The sequence below is a fragment of the Coregonus clupeaformis genome, chromosome 39 (genome assembly GCF_020615455.1).
Source record: "Coregonus clupeaformis isolate EN_2021a chromosome 39, ASM2061545v1, whole genome shotgun sequence".
Classification (NCBI taxonomy): domain Eukaryota; kingdom Metazoa; phylum Chordata; class Actinopteri; order Salmoniformes; family Salmonidae; genus Coregonus; species Coregonus clupeaformis.
The window spans coordinates 10,971,581-10,994,080 of NC_059230.1; the positions used below are offsets into that span (position 1 = coordinate 10,971,581).

General features: G+C 48.5%; 1 protein-coding gene across 1 annotated transcript in view; it reads right to left on the reverse strand.

The window, feature by feature from the left end:
- The window catches only part of kif1c (kinesin family member 1C), an 86,892-nt gene that overhangs the window by 7,942 nt on the left and 56,450 nt on the right, over positions 1-22,500 (reverse strand). The window contains exons 18-21 of the mRNA XM_045211899.1: positions 21,978-22,203; positions 18,988-19,060; positions 18,484-18,582; positions 16,974-17,135 (exon numbers count right to left, since the gene is read on the reverse strand). Of these exons, the coding sequence (XP_045067834.1) occupies positions 16,974-17,135; positions 18,484-18,582; positions 18,988-19,060; positions 21,978-22,203 (560 nt within the window). The remainder of the gene's footprint in view (positions 1-16,973; positions 17,136-18,483; positions 18,583-18,987; positions 19,061-21,977; positions 22,204-22,500) is intronic.

Here is a 22,500-nt window from a genome sequence, read left to right on the forward strand (position 1 = left end):
ACAGGACCAGGGTACCTGGTAGTAATGTGACTGGGCCAGAAGGGTTATTTAGAACAGGACCAGGGTACCTGGTAGTAATGTGACTGGGCCAGTGGGGTTATTTAGAACAGGACCAGGGTACCTGGTAGTAATGTGACTGGGCCAGAAGGGTTATTTAGAACAGGACCAGGGTACCTGGTAGTAATGTGACTGGGCCAGTGGGGTTATTTAGAACAGGACCAGGGTACCTGGTAGTAATGTGACTGGGCCAGTAGGGTTATTTAGAACAGGACCAGGGTACCTGGTAGTAATGTGACTGGGCCAGTGGGGTTATTTAGAACAGGACCAGGGTACCTGGTAGTAATGTGACAGGGCCAGTAGGGTTATTTAGAACAGGACCAGGGTACCTGGTAGTAATGTGACTGGGCCAGTTGGGTTATTTAGAACAGGACCAGGGTACCTGGTAGTAATGTGACTGGGCCAGTAGGGTTATTTAGAACAGGACCAGGGTACCTGGTAGTAATGTGACTGGGCCAGTTGGGTTATTTAGAACAGGACCAGGGTACCTGGTAGTAATGTGACTGGGCCAGTTGGGTTATTTAGAACAGGACCAGGGTACCTGGTAGTAATGTGACTGGGCCAGTAGGGTTATTTAGAACAGGACCAGGGTACCTGGTAGTAATGTGACTGGGCCAGTGGGGTTATTTAGAACAGGACCAGGGTACCTGGTAGTATGTGACTGGGCCAGTGGGGTTATTTAGAACAGGACCAGGGTACCTGGTAGTAATGTGACTGGGCCAGTAGGGTTATTTAGAACAGGACCAGGGTACCTGGTAGTAATGTGACTGGGCCAGTAGGGGTTATTTAGAACAGGACCAGGGTACCTGGTAGTAATGTGACTGGGCCAGTAGGGTTATTTAGAACAGGACCAGGGTACCTGGTAGTAATGTGACTGGGCCAGTAGGGTTATTTAGAACAGGACCAGGGTACCTGGTAGTAATGTGACTGGGCCAGTAGGGTTATTTAGAACAGGACCAGGGTACCTGGTAGTAATGTGACTGGGCCAGTGGGTTATTTAGAACAGGACCAGGGTACCTGGTAGTAATGTGACTGGGCCAGTGGGTTATTTAGAACAGGACCAGGGTACCTGGTAGTAATGTGACTGGGCCAGTGGGGTTATTTAGAACAGGACCAGGGTACCTGGTAGTAATGTGACTGGGCCAGTGGGGTTATTTAGAACAGGACCAGGGTACCTGGTAGTAATGTGACTGGGCCAGTGGGGTTATTTAGAACAGGACCAGGGTACCTGGTAGTAATGTGACTGGGCCAGTGGGGTTATTTAGAACAGGACCAGGGTACCTGGTAGTAATGTGACTGGGCCAGTGGGGTTATTTAGAACAGGACCAGGGTACCTGGTAGTAATGTGACTGGGCCAGTGGGGTTATTTAGAACAGGACCAGGGTACCTGGTAGTAATGTGACTGGGCCAGTGGGGTTATTTAGAACAGGACCAGGGTACCTGGTAGTAATGTGACTGGGCCAGAGGGGTTATTTAGAACAGGACCAGGGTACCTGGTAGTAATGTGACTGGGCCAGTGGGGTTATTTAGAACAGGACCAGGGTACCTGGTAGTAATGTGACTGGGCCAGTGGGGTTATTTAGAACAGGACCAGGGTACCTGGTAGTAATGTGACTGGGCCAGTAGGGTTATTTAGAACAGGACCAGGGTACCTGGTAGTAATGTGACTGGGCCAGTGGGGATATTTAGAACAGGACCAGGGTACCTGGTAGTAATGTGACTGGGCCAGTGGGGTTATTTAGAACAGGACCAGGGTACCTGGTAGTAATGTGACTGGGCCAGTAGGGTTATTTAGAACAGGACCAGGGTACCTGGTAGTAATGTGACTGGGCCAGTGGGGTTATTTAGAACAGGACCAGGGTACCTGGCAGTAATGTGACTGGGCCAGTGGGGTTATTTAGAACAGGACCAGGGTACCTGGTAGTAATGTGACTGGGCCAGTAGGGTTATTTAGAACAGGACCAGGGTACCTGGTAGTAATGTGACTGGGCCAGTGGGTTATTTAGAACAGGACCAGGGTACCTGGTAGTAATGTGACTGGGCCAGTGGGTTATTTAGAACAGGACCAGGGTACCTGGTAGTAATGTGACTGGGCCAGTGGGTTATTTAGAACAGGACCAGGGTACCTGGTAGTAATGTGACTGGGCCAGTGGGTTATTTAGAACAGGACCAGGGTACCTGGTAGTAATGTGACTGGGCCAGTGGGGTTATTTAGAACAGGACCAGGGTACCTGGTAGTAATGTGACTGGGCCAGTGGGGTTATTTAGAACAGGACCAGGGTACCTGGTAGTAATGTGACTGGGCCAGTGGGGTTATTTAGGAACAGGACCAGGGTACCTGGTAGTAATGTGACTGGGCCAGTGGGGTTATTTAGAACAGGACCAGGGTACCTGGTAGTAATGTGACTGGGCCAGTGGGTTATTTAGAACAGGACCAGGGTACCTGGTAGTAATGTGACTGGGCCAGTGGGGTTATTTAGAACAGGACCAGGGTACCTGGTAGTAATGTGACTGGGCCAGTGGGTTATTTAGAACAGGACCAGGGTACCTGGTAGTAATGTGACTGGGCCAGTGGGGTTATTTAGAACAGGACCAGGGTACCTGGTAGTAATGTGACTGGGCCAGTGGGGTTATTTAGAACAGGACCAGGGTACCTGGTAGTAATGTGACTGGGCCAGTAGGGTTATTTAGAACAGGACCAGGGTACCTGGTAGTAATGTGACTGGGCCAGTGGGGTTATTTAGAACAGGACCAGGGTACCTGGTAGTAATGTGACTGGGCCAGTGGGGTTATTTAGAACAGGACCAGGGTACCTGGTAGTAATGTGACTGGGCCAGTAGGGTTATTTAGAACAGGACCAGGGTACCTGGTAGTAATGTGACTGGGCCAGTGGGGTTATTTAGAACAGGACCAGGGTACCTGGTAGTAATGTGACTGGGCCAGTGGGGTTATTTAGGAACAGGACCAGGGTACCTGGTAGTAATGTGACTGGGCCAGTGGGGTTATTTAGAACAGGACCAGGGTACCTGGTAGTAATGTGACTGGGCCAGTAGGGGTTATTTAGAACAGGACCAGGGTACCTGGTAGTAATGTGACTGGGCCAGTGGGGTTATTTAGAACAGGACCAGGGTACCTGGTAGTAATGTGACTGGGCCAGTGGGGTTATTTAGAACAGGACCAGGGTACCTGGTAGTAATGTGACTGGGCCAGTGGGTTATTTAGAACAGGACCAGGGTACCTGGTAGTAATGTGACTGGGCCAGTGGGGTTATTTAGAACAGGACCAGGGTACCTGGTAGTAATGTGACTGGGCCAGTGGGGTTATTTAGAACAGGACCAGGGTACCTGGTAGTAATGTGACTGGGCCAGTGGGGTTATTTAGAACAGGACCAGGGTACCTGTAGTAATGTGACTGGGCCAGTGGGGTTATTTAGGAACAGGACCAGGGTACCTGGTAGTAATGTGACTGGGCCAGTGGGGTTATTTAGAACAGGACAGGGTACCTGGTAGTAATGTGACTGGGCCAGTGGGGTTATTTAGAACAGGACCAGGGTACCTGGTAGTAATGTGACTGGGCCAGTGGGGTTATTTAGAACAGGACCAGGGTACCTGGTAGTAATGTGACTGGGCCAGTAGGGGTTATTTAGAACAGGACCAGGGTACCTGGTAGTAATGTGACTGGGCCAGTGGGGTTATTTAGAACAGGACCAGGGTACCTGGTAGTAATGTGACTGGGCCAGTGGGGTTATTTAGAACAGGACCAGGGTACCTGGTAGTATGTGACTGGGCCAGGGTTAAGAACAGACAGGAGGAGATGAGGGTTATTTAGAACAGGACCAGGGTACCTGGTAGTAATGTGACTGGGCCAGTGGGGTTATTTAGAACAGGACCAGGGTACCTGGTAGTAATGTGACTGGGCCAGTGGGGTTATTTAGGAACAGGACCAGGGTACCTGGTGTAATGTGACTGGGCCAGTGGGGTTATTTAGAACAGGACCAGGTACCTGGTAGTAATGTGACTGGGCCAGTGGGTTATTTAGAACAGGACCAGGGTACCTGTGTAGTAATGTGACTGGGCCAGTGGGGTTATTTAGAACAGGACCAGGGTACCTGGTAGTAATGACTGGGCCAGTGGGGTTATTTAGAACAGGACCAGGGTACCTGGTAGTAATGTGACTGGGCCAGTGGGGTTATTTAGAACAGGACCAGGGTACCTGGTAGTAATGTGACTGGGCCAGTAGGGTTATTTAGAACAGGACCAGGGTACCTGGTAGTAATGTGACTGGGCCAGTGGGGTTATTTAGAACAGGACCAGGGTACCTGGTAGTAATGTGACTGGGCCAGTAGGGTTATTTAGAACAGGACCAGGGTACCTGGTAGTAATGTGACTGGGCCAGTGGGGTTATTTAGAACAGGACCAGGGTACCTGGTAGTAATGTGACTGGGCCAGTGGGGTTATTTAGAACAGGACCAGGGTACCTGGTAGTAATGTGACTGGGCCAGTGGGGTTATTTAGAACAGGACCAGGGTACCTGGTAGTAATGTGACTGGGCCAGTAGGGTTATTTAGAACAGGACCAGGGTACCTGGTAGTAATGTGACTGGGCCAGTGGGGTTATTTAGGAACAGGACCAGGGTACCTGGTAGTAATGTGACTGGGCCAGTAGGGTTATTTAGAACAGGACCAGGGTACCTGGTAGTAATGTGACTGGGCCAGTAGGGGTTATTTAGAACAGGACCAGGGTACCTGGTAGTAATGTGACTGGGCCAGTAGGGTTATTTAGAACAGGACCAGGGTACCTGGTAGTAATGTGACTGGGCCAGTAGGGTTATTTAGAACAGGACCAGGGTACCTGGTAGTAATGTGACTGGGCCAGTAGGGTTATTTAGGAACAGGACCAGGGTACCTGGTAGTAATGTGACTGGGCCAGTAGGGTTATTTAGAACAGGACCAGGGTACCTGGTAGTAATGTGACTGGGCCAGAGGGGTTATTTAGAACAGGACCAGGGTACCTGGTAGTAATGTGACTGGGCCAGAAGGGTTATTTAGAACAGGACCAGGGTACCTGGTAGTAATGTGACTGGGCCAGTAGGGTTATTTAGAACAGGACCAGGGTACCTGGTAGTAATGTGACTGGGCCAGTAGGGTTATTTAGAACAGGACCAGGGTACCTGGTAGTAATGTGACTGGGCCAGTGGGGTTATTTAGAACAGGACCAGGGTACCTGGTAGTAATGTGACTGGGCCAGGGGGTTATTTAGAACAGGACCAGGGTACCTGGTAGTAATGTGACTGGGCCAGTAGGGTTATTTAGAACAGGACCAGGGTACCTGGTAGTAATGTGACTGGGCCAGTGGGGTTATTTAGAACAGGACCAGGGTACCTGGTAGTAATGTGACTGGGCCAGTAGGGTTATTTAGAACAGGACCAGGGTACCCTGGTAGCAATGTGACTGGGCCAGTAGGGGTTATTTAGGAACAGGACCAGGGTACCTGGTAGTAATGTGACTGGGCCAGTAGGGTTATTTAGAACAGGACCAGGGTACCTGGTAGTAATGTGACTGGGCCAGTGGGGTTATTTAGAACAGGACCAGGGTACCTGGTAGTAATGTGACTGGGCCAGTGGGGTTATTTAGAACAGGACCAGGGTACCTGGTAGTAATGTGACTGGGCCAGTAGGGTTATTTAGAACAGGACCAGGGTACCTGGTAGTAATGTGACTGGGGCCAGTAGGGGTTATTTAGGAACAGGACCAGGGTACCTGGTAGTAATGTGACTGGGCCAGTGGGGTTATTTAGAACAGGACCAGGGTACCTGGTAGTAATGTGACTGGGCCAGTAGGGTTATTTAGAACAGGACCAGGGTACCTGGTAGTAATGTGACTGGGCCAGTAGGGTTATTTAGAACAGGACCAGGGTACCTGGTAGTAATGTGACTGGGCCAGTAGGGTTATTTAGAACAGGACCAGGGTACCTGGTAGTAATGTGACTGGGCCAGGGGGTTATTTAGGAACAGGACCAGGGTACCTGGTAGTAATGTGACTGGGCCAGTAGGGTTATTTAGAACAGGACCAGGGTACCTGGTAGTAATGTGACTGGGCCAGTAGGGTTATTTAGAACAGGACCAGGGTACCTGGTAGTAATGTGACTGGGCCAGAGCCAGTGGGGTTATTTAGAACAGGACCAGGGTACCTGGTAGTAATGTGACTGGGCCAGTGGGGTTATTTAGAACAGGACCAGGGTACCTGGTAGTAATGTGACTGGGCCAGTGGGGTTATTTAGAACAGGACCAGGGTACCTGGTAGTAATGTGACTGGGCCAGCAGGGTTATTTAGAACAGGACCAGGGTACCTGGTAGTAATGTGACTGGGCCAGTAGGGTTATTTAGGAACAGGACCAGGGTACCTGGTAGTAATGTGACTGGGCCAGTGGGGTTATTTAGAACAGGACCAGGGTACCTGGTAGTAATGCTGACTGGGCCAGTGGGGTTATTTAGAACAGGACCAGGGTACCTGGTAGTAATGTGACTGGGCCAGTAGGGGTTATTTAGGAACAGGACCAGGGTACCTGGTAGTAATGTGACTGGGCCAGTAGGGTTATTTAGAACAGGACCAGGGTACCTGGTAGTAGTGTGACTGGCAGAGCCAGTGGGGTTATTTAGAACAGGACCAGGGTACCTGGTAGTAATGTGACTGGGCCAGTAGGGTTATTTAGGAACAGGACAGGGTATGGTAGTAATGTGATGGGCAGTAGGGAAGAACAGGACAGGGTACCTGGTAGTAATGTGACTGGCAGTGGGGTATTAGGAACAGGACAGGACTGGTAGTAATGTGACAAAGTATTTAAGAACAGGACCAGGGTACCTGGTAGTAATGTGACTGGGCCAGTGGGGTTATTTAGAACAGGACCAGGGTACCTGGTAGTAATGTGACTGGGCCAGTAGGGTTATTTAGGAACAGGACCAGGGTACCTGGTAGTAATGTGACTGGGCAGTGGGTATTTAAGAAAGAAAATATTTGAAGAAATTAGAGAAGGATGGAGTAATGTGACTGCAGGATTTAGAACAGGACAGGGTACCTGGTAGGAAAGGGAAGTATAGAAAGGAAGGGTATGGTAGTAATGGATGGGCAGTGGGGTTATTTAGAACAGGACCAGGGTACCCGGAGTAATGGGAGGGCCAGTGGGGTTATTTAGAAAGGACCAGGGTACCTGGTAGTAATGTGACTACAAGGGTTATTTAGAACAGGACCAGGCTGGTAGTAATGTGACTGGGCCAGTGGGGTTATTTAGAACAGGACCAGGGTACCTGGTAGTAATGTGACTGGGCCAGTGGGGTTATTTAGAAAAGGACCAGGGTACCTGGTAGTAAGTGACTGGGCCAGTGGGGTTATTTAGAACAGGACCAGGGTACCTGGTAGTAATGTGACTGGGCCAGGGTTATTTAGAACAGGACCAGGTACCTGGTAGCAATGTGACTGGGCCAGTGGGGTTATTTAGAACAGGACCAGGGTACCTGGTAGTAATGTGACTGGGCCAGTAGGGGTTATTTAGAACAGGACCAGGGTACCTGGTAGTAATGTGACTGGGCCAGGGGTTATTTAGAACAGGACCAGGGTACCTGGTAGTAATGTGACTGGGCCAGTAGGGTTATTTAGAACAGGACCAGGGTACCTGGTAGTAATGTGACTGGGCCAGTGGGGTTATTTAGAACAGGACCAGGGTACCTGGTAGTAATGTGACTGGGCCAGTGGGGTTATTTAGAACAGGACCAGGGTACCTGGTAGTAATGTGACTGGGCCAGTGGGGTTATTTAGAACAGGACCAGGGTACCTGTAGTAAGTGATGGGCAGGAGGGTATTTAGAAACAGGACAGTACTGGTAGTAATGGACTGGGCAGAGGGTATAGAACAGGACAGAAAGAAGACGCAGAGGGTTATTGAGAACAGGACAGGCAAGTGAAACCACAGAGGGATAGAACGGGGTGGTAGTAATGGACTGGCAGGGGGTATTTAGAACAGGACAGGTAGTAGTAATGTGACTGGGAAGAAGGAAGAAAGGAAAGTATAAGATGGGCAGTGGGTTATTAGAACAGGACAGGGGATGGTAGTAAGTGATGGGCAGAGCCAGTAGTATTAGAACAGGACCAGGGTACCTAGTAATGGGACTGGGCAGAGGGTATTAGAACAGGACCAGGGACCTGGTAGTAATGTGATATTTAGAACAGAAAAGAGGGCCAGTATATTTAGAACAGGACCAGGGTACCTGGTAGTATGTGACTGGGCCAGTAGGGTTATTTAGAACAGGACCAGGTATGTAGTAAGTGATAAGCCAATTATAGAAAAGGAATACCCTGGCAGTAGGGTTATTATTTAGAAAGGACAGGTAACGTAAAGTGACTGGGAAGTAGGGTTATTTAGAACAGGACCAGGGTACCTGGTAGTAATGTGATAGCAAATAGTAGGGTTAGTTTAGAACAGGACCAGGGTAAAAAAAGGACCAGACGATGTGACTGGGCCAGTAGGTTATTTAGAACAGGACCAGGTACCTGGAGTAATGTGACTGGGCCAGTAGGGTTATTTAGAACAGGACCAGGGTACCTGGTAGTAATGTGACTGGGCCAGTGGGGTTATTTAGAACAGGACCAGGGTACCTGGTAGTAATGTGACTGGGCCAGTGGGGTTATTTAGAAAGGACAGGGTACCTGGTAGTAGTGACTGGGCCAGTAGGGTTATTTAGAACAGGACCAGGGTACCTGGTAGTAATGTGACTGGGCCAGTAGGGTTATTTAGAACAGGACCAGGGTACCTGGTAGCAATGTGACTGGGCCAGTGGGGTTATTTAGAACAGGACCAGGGTACCTGGTAGTAATGTGACTGGGCCAGTGGGGTTATTTAGAACAGGACCAGGGTACCTGGTAGTAATGTGACTGGGCCAGTAGGGTTATTTAGAACAGGACCAGGGTACCTGGTAGTAATGTGACTGGGCCAGTGGGGTTATTTAGAACAGGACCAGGGTACCTGGTAGTAATGTGACTGGGCCAGTAGGGTTATTTAGAACAGGACCAGGGTACCTGGTAGTAATGTGACTGGGCCAGTGGGGGTTATTTAGAACAGGACCAGGGTACCTGGTAGTAATGTGACTGGGCCAGTGGGTTATTTAGAACAGGACCAGGGTACCTGGTAGTAATGTGACTGGGCCAGTAGGGTTATTTAGGAACAGGACCAGGGTACCTGGTAGTAATGTGACTGGGCCAGTAGGGTTATTTAGAACAGGACCAGGGTACCTGGTAGTAATGTGACTGGGCCAGTGGGGTTATTTAGAACAGGACCAGGGTACCTGGTAGTAATGTGACTGGGCCAGTGGGGTTATTTAGAACAGGACCAGGGTACCTGGTAGTAATGTGACTGGGCCAGTGGGGTTATTTAGAACAGGACCAGGGTACCTGGTAGTAATGTGACTGGGCCAGTAGGGTTATTTAGAACAGGACCAGGTACCTGGTAGTAATGTGAGTGGGGGCCGGGCCTATTTAGAACAGACCAGGTACCTGTAATGTGACTGGGCCAGTGGGGTTATTTAGAACAGGACCAGGGTACCTGGTAGTAATGTGACTGGGCCAGTAGGGTTATTTAGAACAGGACCAGGGTACCTGGTAGTAATGTGACTGGGCCAGTGGGGTTATTTAGGAACAGGACCAGGGTACCTGGTAGTAATGTGACTGGGCCAGTGGGGTTATTTAGAACAGGACCAGGGTACCTGGTAGTAATGTGACTGGGCCAGTAGGGTTATTTAGAACAGGACCAGGTACCTGGTAGTAATGTGACTGGGCCAGTAGGGGTTATTTAGAACAGGACCAGGGTACCTGGTAGTAATGTGACTGGGCCAGTAGGGTTATTTAGAACAGGACCAGGGTACCTGGTAGTAATGTGACTGGGCCAGTGGGGTTATTTAGAACAGGACCAGGGTACCTGGTAGTAATGTGACTGGGCCAGTGGGGTTATTTAGAACAGGACCAGGGTAGACTGGGCCAGTGGGGTTATTTAGGAACAGGACCAGGGTACCTGGTAGTAATGTGACTGGGCAGTGGGGTTATTTAGAACAGGACCAGGTACCTGGAGTAATGTGGATAGGCCAGTGGGGTTATTTAGGAAATAGGACAGGCGTACCTGGTAGTAATGTGACTGGGCCAGTGGGGTTATTTAGAACAGGACCAGGGTACCTGGTAGTAATGTGACTGGGCCAGTGGGGTTATTTAGGAACAGGACCAGGGTACCTGGTAGTAATGTGACTGGGCCAGTAGGGGTTATTTAGAACAGGACCAGGGTACCTGGTAGTAATGTGACTGGGCCAGTGGGGTTATTTAGGAACAGGACCAGGGTACCTGGTAGTAATGTGACTGGGCCAGTAGGGTTATTTAGAACAGGACCAGGGTACCTGGTAGTAATGTGACTGGGGCCAGTGGGGTTATTTAGGAACAGGACCAGGGTACCTGGTAGTAATGTGACTGGGCCAGTAGGGTTATTTAGAACAGGACCAGGGACCTGGTAGTAAGTGACTGGGCCAGTAGGGTTATTTAGAACAGGACCAGGGTACCTGGTAGTAATGTGACTGGGCCAGTAGGGTTATTTAGGAACAGGACCAGGGTACCTGGTAGTAATGTGACTGGGCCAGTAGGGTTATTTAGAACAGGACCAGGGTACCTGGTAGTAATGTGACTGGGCCAGTGGGGTTATTTAGAACAGGACCAGGGTACCTGGTAGTAATGGACTGGGCCAGTGGGGTTATTTAGAACAGGACCAGGGTACCTGGTAGTAATGTGACTGGGCCAGTGAGGGTTATTTAGGAACAGGACCAGGGTACCTGGTAGTAATGTGACTGGGCCAGTAGGGTTATTTAGAACAGGACCAGGGTACCTGGTAGTAATGTGACTGGGCCAGTAGGGTTATTTAGAACAGGACCAGGGTACCTGGTAGTAATGTGACTGGGCCAGTAGGGTTATTTAGAACAGGACCAGGGTACCTGGTAGTAATGTGACTGAGACAGTAGGGTTATTTAGAACAGGACCAGGGTACCGGTAGTAATGTGACTGGGCAGTGGGGATTTAGAAAGGACAGGGTAAGAGTAAGTGACTGGGCAGTAGGGTTATTTAGGAACAGGGACCAGGGTACTGGTAGTAACGTGACTGGGCAGAAGGGTTATTTAGAACAGGACCAGGGTACCTGGTAGTAATGTGACTAGGGCCAGTAGGGTTATTTAGGAACAGGACCAGGGTACCTGGTAGTAATGTGACTGGGCCAGTAGGGTTATTTAGAACAGGACCAGGGTACCTGGTAGTAATGTGACTGGGCCAGTAGGGTTATTTAGAACAGGACCAGGGTACCTGGTAGTAATGTGACTGGGCGAGCCAGTGGGGTTATTTAGGAACAGGACCAGGGTACCTGGTAGTAATGTGACTGGGCCAGTAGGGTTATTTAGAACAGGACCAGGGTACCTGGTAGTAATGTGACTGGGCCAGTGGGGTTATTTAGGAACAGGACCAGGGACCTGGTAGTAATGTGACTGGGCCAGTAGGGTTATTTAGAACAGGACCAGGGTACCTGGTAGTAATGTGACTGGGCCAGTAGGGTTATTTAGAACAGGACCAGGGTACCTGGTAGTAATGTGACTGGGCCAGTGGGGTTATTTAGGAACAGGACCAGGGTACCTGGTAGTAATGTGACTGGGCCAGTAGGGTTATTTAGGAACAGGACCAGGGTACCTGGTAGTAATGTGACTGGGCCAGTAGGGGTTATTTAGAACAGGACCAGGGTACCTGGTAGTAATGTGACTGGGCCAGTAGGGTTATTTAGAACAGGACCAGGGTACCTGGTAGTAATGTGACTGGGCCAGTAGGGTTATTTAGGAACAGGACCAGGGTACCTGGTAGTAATGTGACTGGGCCAGTAGGGTTATTTAGAACAGGACCAGGGTACCTGGTAGTAATGTGACTGGGCCAGTGGGGTTATTTAGAACAGGACCAGGGTACCTGGTAGTAATGTGACTGGGCCAGTAGGGTTATTTAGAACAGGACCAGGGTACCTGGTAGTAATGTGACTGGGCCAGTGGGGTTATTTAGGAACAGGACCAGGGTACCTGGTAGTAATGTGACTGGGCCAGTAGGGGTTATTTAGAACAGGACCAGGGTACCTGGTAGTAATGTGACTGGGCCAGTAGGGTTATTTAGAACAGACCAGGGTACCTGGTAGTAATGTGATGGCAGGCCAGTGGGGTTATTTAGAACAGGACCAGGGTACCTGGTAGTAATGTGACTGGGCCAGTAGGGTTATTTAGAACAGGACCAGGGTACCTGGTAGTAATGTGACCTGGGCCAGTGGGGTTATTTAGAACAGGACCAGGGTACCTGTAGTAATGTGACTGGGCCAGTGGGGTTATTTAGAACAGGACCAGGGTACCTGGTAGTAATGTGACTGGGCCAGTGGGGTTATTTAGAACAGGACCAGGGTACCTGGTAGTAATGTGACTGGGCCAGTAGGGTTATTTAGAACAGGACCAGGGTACCTGGTAGTAATGTGACTGGGCCAGTAGGGTTATTTAGAACAGGACCAGGGTACCTGGTAGTAATGTGACTGGGCCAGAGAGTGGGGTTATTTAGAACAGGACCAGGGTACCTGGTAGTAATGTGACTGGGCCAGTAGGTATTTAGAACAGGACCAGGGTACCTGAAGTAATGTGACTGGGCCAGTAGGGTTATTTAGAACAGGACCAGGGTACCTGGTAGTAATGTGACTGGGCCAGTAGGGTTATTTAGGAACAGGACCAGGGTACCTGGTAGTAATGTGACTGGGCCAGTGGGGTTATTTAGAACAGGACCAGGGTACCTGGTAGTAATGTGACTGGGCCAGTGGGGTTATTTAGAACAGGACCAGGGTACCTGTAGTAATGTGACTGGGCCAGTGGGGTTAATTAGGAACAGGACCAGGGTACCTGGTAGTAATGTGACTGGGCCAGTAGGGTTATTTAGAACAGGACCAGGGTACCTGGTAGTAATGTGACTGGGCCAGTGGGGTTATTTAGAACAGGACCAGGGTACCTGGTAGTAATGTGACTGGGCCAGAGCCAGTGGGGTTATTTAGAACAGGACCAGGGTACCTGGTATTAATGTGACTGGGCCAGTGGGGTTATTTAGAACAGGACCAGGGTACCTGGTAGTAATGTGACTGGGCCAGAGCCAGTGGGTATTTAGAACAGGACCAGGGTACCTGGTAGTATGTGACTGGGCCAATAGGGTTATTTAGAACAGGACCAGGGTACCTGGTAGTAATGTGACTGGGCCAGTGGGGTTATTTAGAACAGGACCAGGGTACCTGGTAGTAATGTGACTGGGCCAGAGCCAGTGGGGTTATTTAGAACAGGACCAGGGTACCTGGTAGTAATGTGACTGGGCCAGTAGGGTTATTTAGAACAGGACCAGGGTACCTGGTAGTAATGTGACTGGGGCAGTAGGGTTATTTAGAACAGGACCAGGGTACCTGGTAGTAATGTGACTGGGCCAGTAGGGTTATTTAGAACAGGACCAGGGTACCTGGTAGTAATGTGACTGGGCCAGTGGGGTTATTTAGAACAGGACCAGGGTACCTGGCAGTAATGTGACTGGGCCAGTAGGGTTATTTAGAACAGGACCAGGGTACCTGGTAGTAATGTGACTGAGCCAGTGGGGTTATTTAGAACAGGACCAGGGTACCTGGTAGTAATGTGACTGGGCCAGTGGGGTTATTTAGAACAGGACCAGGGTACCTGGTAGTAATGTGACTGGGCCAGTGGGGTTATTTAGAACAGGACCAGGGTACCTGGTAGTAATGTGACTGGGCCAGAGCCAGTGGGGTTATTTAGAACAGGACCAGGGTACCTGGTAGTAATGTGACTGGGCCAGTAGGGTTATTTAGAACAGGACCAGGGTACCTGGTAGTAATGTGACTGGGCCAGTAGGGTTATTTAGAACAGGACCAGGGTACCTGGGTAATGTGACTGGGCCAGTAGGGGTTATTTAGGAACAGACCAGGGTACCTGGTAGTAATGTGACTGGGCCAGTGGGGTTATTTAGAACAGGACCAGGGTACCTGGTAGTAATGTGATTGGGCCAGAGCCAGTGGGGTTATTTAGAACAGGACCAGGGTACCTGGTAGTAATGTGACTGGGCCAGTAGGGTTATTTAGGAACAGGACCAGGGTACCTGGTAGTAATGTGACTGAGCCAGTGGGGTTATTTAGAACAGGACCAGGGTACCTGGTAGTAATGTGACTGGGCCAGTGGGGTTATTTAGGAACAGGACCAGGGTACCTGGTAGTAATGTGACTGGGCCAGTGGGGTTAATTAGAACAGGACCAGGGTACCTGGTAGTAATGTGACTGGGCCAGTGGGGTTATTTAGAACAGGACCAGGGTACCTGGTAGTAATGTGACTGGGCCAGTAGGGGTTATTTAGAACAGGACCATGGTACCTGGTAGTAAGACTGGGCCAGTAGGGTTATTTAGAACAGGACCAGGGTACCTGGTAGTAATGTGACTGGGCAGTGGGGTTAATTAGAACAGGACCAGGGTACCTGGTAGTAATGTGACTGGGCCAGTGGGGTTATTTAGAACAGGACCAGGGTACCTGGTAGTAATGTGACTGGGCCAGTAGGGTTATTTAGAACAGGACCAGGGTACCTGGTAGTAATGTGACTGGGCCAGTAGGGTTATTTAGAACAGGACCAGGGTACCTGGTAGTAATGTGACTGGGCCAGAGCCAGTGGGGTTATTTAGAACAGGACCAGGGTACCTGGTAGTAATGTGACTGGGCCAGTAGGGTTATTTAGAACAGGACCAGGGTACCTGGTAGTAATGTGACTGGGCCAGTAGGGTTATTTAGAACAGGACCAGGGTACCTGGAGTAATGATGACTGGGCCAGTAGGGTTATTTAGAACAGGACCAGGGTACCTGGTAGTAATGTGACTGGGCCAGTGGGGTTATTTAGAACAGGACCAGGGTACCTGGTAGTAATGTGACTGGGCCAGTGGGGTTATTTAGAACAGGACCAGGGTACCTGGTAGTAATGTGACTGGGCCAGTGGGGTTAATTAGAACAGGACCAGGGTACCTGGTAGTAATGTGACTGGGCCAGTAGGGTTATTTAGAACAGGACCAGGGTACCTGGTAGTAATGTGACTGGGCCAGAGGGGTTATTTAGAACAGGACCAGGGTACCTGGTAGTAATGTGACGGGCCAGAGCCAGTGGGGTTATTTAGAACAGGACCAGGTACCTGGTATTAATGTGACTGGGCCAGTGGGGTTATTTAGAACAGGACCAGGGTACCTGGTAGTAATGTGACTGGGCCAGAGCCAGTGGGGTTATTTAGAACAGGACCAGGGTACCTGGTAGTAATGTGACTGGGCCAGTAGGGTTATTTAGAACAGGACCAGGGTACCTGGTAGTAATGTGACAGGGCCAGTGGGGTTATTTAGAACAGGACCAGGGTACCTGGTAGTAATGTGACTGGGCCAGAGCCAGTGGGGTTATTTAGAACAGGACCAGGGTACCTGGTAGTAATGTGACTGGGCCAGTAGGGTTATTTAGAACAGGACCAGGGTACCTGGTAGTAATGTGACTGGGCCAGTAGGGTTATTTAGAACAGGACCAGGGTACCTGGTAGTAATGTGACTGGGCCAGTAGGGTTATTTAGAACAGGACCAGGGTACCTGGTAGTAATGTGACTGGGCCAGTGGGGTTATTTAGAACAGGACCAGGGTACCTGGAGTAATGTGACTGGGCCAGTAGGGTTATTTAGAACAGGACCAGGGTACCTGGTAGTAATGTGACTGAAGCCAGTGGGGTTATTTAGGAACAGGACCAGGGTACCTGGTAGTAATGTGACTGGGCCAGTGGGGTTATTTAGAACAGGACCAGGGTACCTGGTAGTAATGTGACTGGGCCAGTGGGGTTATTTAGAACAGGACCAGGGTACCTGGTAGTAATGTGACTGGGCCAGAGCCAGTGGGGTTATTTAGAACAGGACCAGGGTACCTGGTAGTAATGTGACTGGGCCAGTAGGGTTATTTAGAACAGGACCAGGGTACCTGGTAGTAATGTGACGGGCCAGTAGGGTTATTTAGAACAGGACCAGGGTACCTGGTAGTAATGTGACTGGGCCAGTAGGGTTATTTAGAACAGGACCAGGGTACCTGGTAGTAATGTGACTGGGCCAGTGGGGTTATTTAGAACAGGACCAGGGTACCTGGTAGTAATGTGACTGGGCCAGTAGGGTTATTTAGAACAGGACCAGGGTACCTGGTAGTAATGTGACTGAGCCAGTGGGGTTATTTAGAACAGGACCAGGGTACCTGGTAGTAATGTGACTGGGCCAGTGGGGTTATTTAGAACAGGACCAGGGTACCTGGTAGTAATGTGACTGGGCCAGTGGGGTTAATTAGAACAGGACCAGGGTACCGGTAGTAATGTGACTGGGCCAGTGGGGGTTATTTAGGAACAGGACCAGGGTACCTGGTAGTAATGTGACTGGGCCAGTAGGGTTATTTAGAACAGGACCATGGTACCTGGTAGTAATGTGACTGGGCCAGTAGGGTTATTTAGAACAGGACCAGGGTACCTGGTAGTAATGTGACTGGGCAGTGGGGTTAATTAGAACAGGACCAGGGTACCTGGTAGTAATGTGACTGGGCCAGTGGGGTTATTTAGAACAGGACCAGGGTACCTGGTAGTAATGTGACTGGGCCAGTAGGGTTATTTAGAACAGGACCAGGGTACCTGGTAGTAATGTGACTGGGCCAGTAGGGTTATTTAGAACAGGACCAGGGTACCTGGTAGTAATGTGACTGGGCCAGAGCCAGTGGGGTGTAGGGTTGTAATTGGGGTGGTAACACTACTGTACCTCGTAGCAGATCTCTTTGACCGCCTGCATCCTCAGGTCTCTGATGGTAACCCGTTTGGGGTCTTTGCTGATTCGTCGACGCTGAGGGATCTGATAGACCCGGAGTGGCTCCCGACGTTTACCACTACTGGGCAGTCCACAGCGCTTCACTATCGACTGGACCTATAGAATTACAACATATCGTTTACCACTACTGGGCAGTCCACAGCGCTTCACTATCGACTGGACCTATAGAATTACAACATATCGTTTACCACTACTGGGCAGTCCACAGCGCTTCACTATCGACTGGACCTATAGAATTACAACATATACACTACCAGTCTAAAGTTTGGACACACCTACTCATTCCAGGGTTTTTCTTTATTTTTATTATTTTCTACATTGTAGAATAATAGTGAAGACATCAAAACTATTAAATAACACATATGGAATCATGTAGTAACCAAAAAAGTGTTAAACAAATCAAAATATATTTTATATTTGAGATTCTGGTTTGGGCTTAGTGGGACTATCATTTGTTTTTCAACAGGATAATGACCCAACACACCTCCAGGCTGTGTAAGGGCTATTTTACCAAGAAGGAGAGTGATGGAGTGCTGCATCAGATGACCTGGCCTCCACAATCCCTCGACCTCAACCAAATTGAGATGGTTTGGGATGAGTTGGACCACAGAGTGAAGGAAAAGCAGCCAACAAGTGCTCAGCATATGTGTGAACACATTCAAGACTGTTTTAAAAGCATTCCAGGTGAAGCTGGTTGAGAGAATGCCAAGAGTGTGCAAAGCTGTCATCAAGGCAAAGGGTGGTTACTTTGAAGAGTCTCAAATATAAAATATATTTTGATTTGTTTAACACTTTTTTTGGTTACTACATGATTCCATATGTGTTATTTCATAGTTTTGATGTCTTCACTATTATTCTACAATGTAGAAAATAGTAAAAATAAAGAAAAACCCTGGAATGAGGAGGTGTGTCCAAACTTTTGACTGGTACTGTACATATAGTTATAGAACTGTGTGTGTGTGTGGTGTGTGTGGTGTGTGTGGTGTGTGTGTGGTGTGGTGTGTGGTGTGTGGTGTGTGTGTGTGTGTGTGGGGTGTGTGTGTGTGTGTGTGGTGTGTGGTGTGTGTGGTGTGTGGTGTGTGTGTGGTGTGGTGTGTGTGTGTGTGGGTGGTGTGTGTGTGTGTGGTGTGTGGTGTGTGGTGTGTGTGGTGTGTGGTGTGGTGTGTGGTGTGTGGTGTGTGTGGTGTGTGGTGTGGTGTGTGGTGTGTGTGGTGTGTGGTGTGTGTGGTGTGTGGTGTGTGTGTGGTGTGTGTGTGTATGGTGTGTGTTGGGTGTGTGTGTGGTGTGTGGTGTGTGGTGTGTGTGGTGTGTGTGGTGTGTGGTGTGTGTGGTGTGTGGTGTGTGTGGTGTGTGGTGTGTGTGGTGTGTGTGGTGTGTGGTGTGTGGTGTGTGTGGTGTGGTGTGTGGTGTGTGGTGTGGTGTGTGGTGTGTGGTGTGTGTGTACCTTGTTAGCAGGTAGTTTCTCTCTGAGTGAGGAGATCAGTCTCCAGCTCTCTTCACAGGATCTCTTATCAGAGTCATCTCCACTGTCTGAGTCGGTATACTGAGGAGAGGGTTAATACCAACATCAGTCTCCTCCTCCTCTCTCCTGTACTAACCCTAACCCTCAGTCAGTCAGCCAGTCAGTCAGTCAGCCAGCCAGTCAGTCAGTCAGCCAGCCAGCCAGCCAGCCAGCCAGCCAGCCAGCCAGTCAGCCAGCCAGTCAGCCAGTCAGCCAGTCAGCCAGTCAGCCAGTCAGCCAGCCAGCCAGCCAGCCAGCCAGTCAGCCAGTCAGCCAGTCAGCCAGCCAGCCAGCCAGCCAGTCAGTCAGCCAGTCAGCCAGCCAGTCAGTCAGTCAGTCAGCCAGCCAGCCAGCCAGCCAGTCAGCCAGCCAGCCAGTCAGCCAGTCAGCCAGCCAGCCAGCCAGCCAGCCAGCCAGCCAGTCAGCCAGTCAGCCAGTCAGTCTTACCAGTCTCTGTTGTTCCAGTAAGAGGTCAGCCTCTTCCTTCTCTCTCCGGTACTGAATCTCCATGTCCTGCAGTCTGGGAGAGAGACAGCGGGGTTTAACCAGTTGAGCTGACAGATGTTTTGCCCTGTTTTGCTATGGTTTCAGTCATCAATCTAGCAAGAGGGCCTTATTGTCTGAATGTAGTAGTGTCCCCTCCCCCCATAAAGCTATGACCTTTGGCTTTCACCTGGAATCGTTTATTTATGTCTGAGAAAAAAACACTTTTCAACCCATTTGGTATTATATATATATAATATACATACAGAATATATATGCTATTATATATATATATATATATACAGAATATATATGCTATTATATATAATATATATACAGAATATATATGCTATTATATATATAATATATATACAGAATATATATGCTATTATATATATAATATATATACAGAATATATATGCTATTATATATATATATATATATAGTACACACTAAAAGCATAATACAAAATATACAAATTTGATAAAACATTGTGAATGAACAATCCTTTTCATACTTTATAATAGGTGCATATATACAGTGCATTCAGAAAGTATTCAGACCCCTTGAATTTTTCCCCCATTTTGTTACGTTGCCTTATTCTAAAATGGATTAAATTGTTTTTTCCCCCTCATCAATCTACACACAATACCCCATAATGACAAAGCAAAAATAGTGCAAATCTACAACAACAAAAAACCCGGAAAAATCACATTTACAGAAGTATTCAGACCCTTTACTCAGTACTTTGTTGAAGGACCTTTGGCAGTGATTACAGCCTCAACTCTTCTTGGGTATGACGCTACAAGCTTGGTACACCTGTATTTGGGGAGTTTCTCCCATTCTTCTCTGCAGATCCTCTCAAGCTCTGTCAGGTTGGATAGGGAGCGTCGCTGCACAGCTATTTTCAGGTCTCTCCAGAGATGTTCGATCAGGTTCAAGTCCCGGCTCTGGCTGGGCCACTCAAGGACATTCAGAGACTTGTCCCGAAGCCACTCCTGCGTTGTCTTGGCTGTGTGCTTAGGGTCGTTGTCCTGTTGGAAGGTGAACCTTGACCCCGGTCTGAGGTCCTGAGCGCTCTGGAGCAGGTTTTCATCAAAGATCTCTCTGTACTTAGCAAAAATTTCAAAAAAACTGTTTTCGCTTTGTCATTATGGGGTTTGTGTGTAGATTATTGAATCAATTTTAGAATAAGGCTGTAACGTAACAAAATGTGGATAAAGGGAAAAGGTCTGAATACCTTCTGAATGCACTGTAGTTATAATCAGTTTATTAACCAAAATATCATGACATTAGTGATAGTCAACATCTGTTACATTTGTGAACGTGTAAATCAACACTTGGGCCATTTAAACATTGTACGTCCCTCCTATAGAGAAGAGAAGGACTATGTAAAGGACCTCCTATAGAGAAGAGAAGGACTATGTAAAGGACCTCCTATAGAGAAGAAGAGAAGGACTATGTAAAGGACCTCCTATAGAGAAGAGAAGGACTATGTAAAGGACCTCCTATAGAGAAGAGAAGGACTATGTAAAGGACCTCCTATAGAGAAGAAGAGAAGGACTATTTAAAGGACCTCCTATAGAGAAGAAGAGAAGGACTATGTAAAGGACCTCCTATAGAGAAGAAGAGAAGGACTATGTAAAGGACCTCCTATAGAGAAGAAGAGAAGGACTATGTAAAGGACCTCCTATAGAAAAGAAGAGAAGGACTATGTAAAGGACCTCCTATAGAAAAGAAGAGAAGGACTATGTAAAGGACCTCCTATAGAGAAGAAGAGAAGGACTATGTAAAGGACCTCCTATAGAGAAGAGAAGGACTATGTAAAGGACCTCCTATAGAGAAGAAGAGAAGGACTATGTAAAGGACCTCCTATAGAGAAGAAGAGAAGGACTATGTAAAGGACCTCCTATAGAGAAGAGAAGGACTATGTAAAGGACCTCCTATAGAGAAGAGAAGGACTATGTAAAGGACCTCCTATAGAGAAGAAGAGAAGGACTATGTAAAGGACCTCCTATAGAGAAGAAGAGAAGGACTATGTAAAGGACCTCCTATAGAGAAGAAGAGAAGGACTATGTAAAGGACCTCCATAGAGAAGAAGAGAAGGACTATGTAAAGGACCTCCTATAGAGAAGAAGAGAAGGACTATGTAAAGGACCTCCTATAGAGAAGAAGAGAAGGACTATGTAAAGGACCTCCTATAGAGAAGAAGAGAAGGACTATGTAAAGGACCTCCTATAGAGAAGAAGAGAAGGACTATGTAAAGGACCTCCTATAGAGAAGAAGAGAAGGACTATGTAAAGGACCTCCTATAGAGAAGAAGAGAAGGACTATGTAAAGGACCTCATAGAGAAGAAGAGAAGGACTATGTAAAAGGACCTCCTATAGAGAAGAAGAGAAGGACTATGTAAAGGACCTCCTATAGAGAAGAAGAGAAGGACTATGTAAAGGACCTCTATAGAGAAGAAGAGAAGGACTATGTAAAGGACCTCCTATAGAGAAGAAGAGAAGGACTATGTAAAGGACCTCCTATAGAGAAGAAGAGAAGGACTATGTAAAGGACCTCCTATAGAGAAGAAGAGAAGGACTATGTAAAGGACCTCCTAGACAAGAGGTTATCTGGTTAACTCATTGATTCAGCTTTCTGGAACCCCAGGATGGGTTAACACACTATTAAAGACTTTCATCCTCCCTGTCCCCACCTCTTCATCACTAGTTTGATATCTATCTCTTGTTTCTCTAGCAGTTCTCTCTCCTCCTCTTCTCCCTCTCCTCCTCCCTCCCTCTCCCTCCCTCTCTGTCCTCCTCCCTCTCTGTCCTCCCTCCCTCTCTCTCCATCTTCCCTGTCCCCACCTCTTCATCACTAGTTTGATATCTATCTCTTGTTTCTCTAGCAGTTCCCTCTCCTCCTCCACCCCTCCTCCCTCCCTCTCTCCCCATACCTCCCTCCTCACCTCTTCTCCATCTCCAGTTTGATATCTATCCCTTGTTTCTCTAGTAGTTCTCTCTGAGCGTAGGTCCAGTCCTCTGGCTCCCCCTGGAGGTCTGTGTTGGCAGTGCAGCCTGTCTCCTGGTGGCTGGGACTGGTACTGCTCCTCTCTCTCTGTTCTCTCTCCAGACGGGCCTGTTCTGGGTGGGTGAACCGGAACACATGGTTCTTCCCCATCACTATACGGTTCCCTGGGGGGAGGGGGAGTGAGGAAGAGGTGGAGGAAGAGGAGGGAAGAGGGTCAGACAATAGAATACATATTGAACATGACAAAAAATGTACCATCTTGGTCAGGAAGACTTTCATTGTAGGAACTGATCAAATATGATAACAACTTTTTAGATATATCTGGACAGTATTTTGGTTAGAAAGCTTGGAAAAAAATTAACTGCCAATATGGCAACAATTGTGAATTGTGTCCTGAAGGGACAGCAGAGAAACGTATCCTTTAGTTGGACAACAGTAGAGACTGTAGCCAGTAGTAGTAG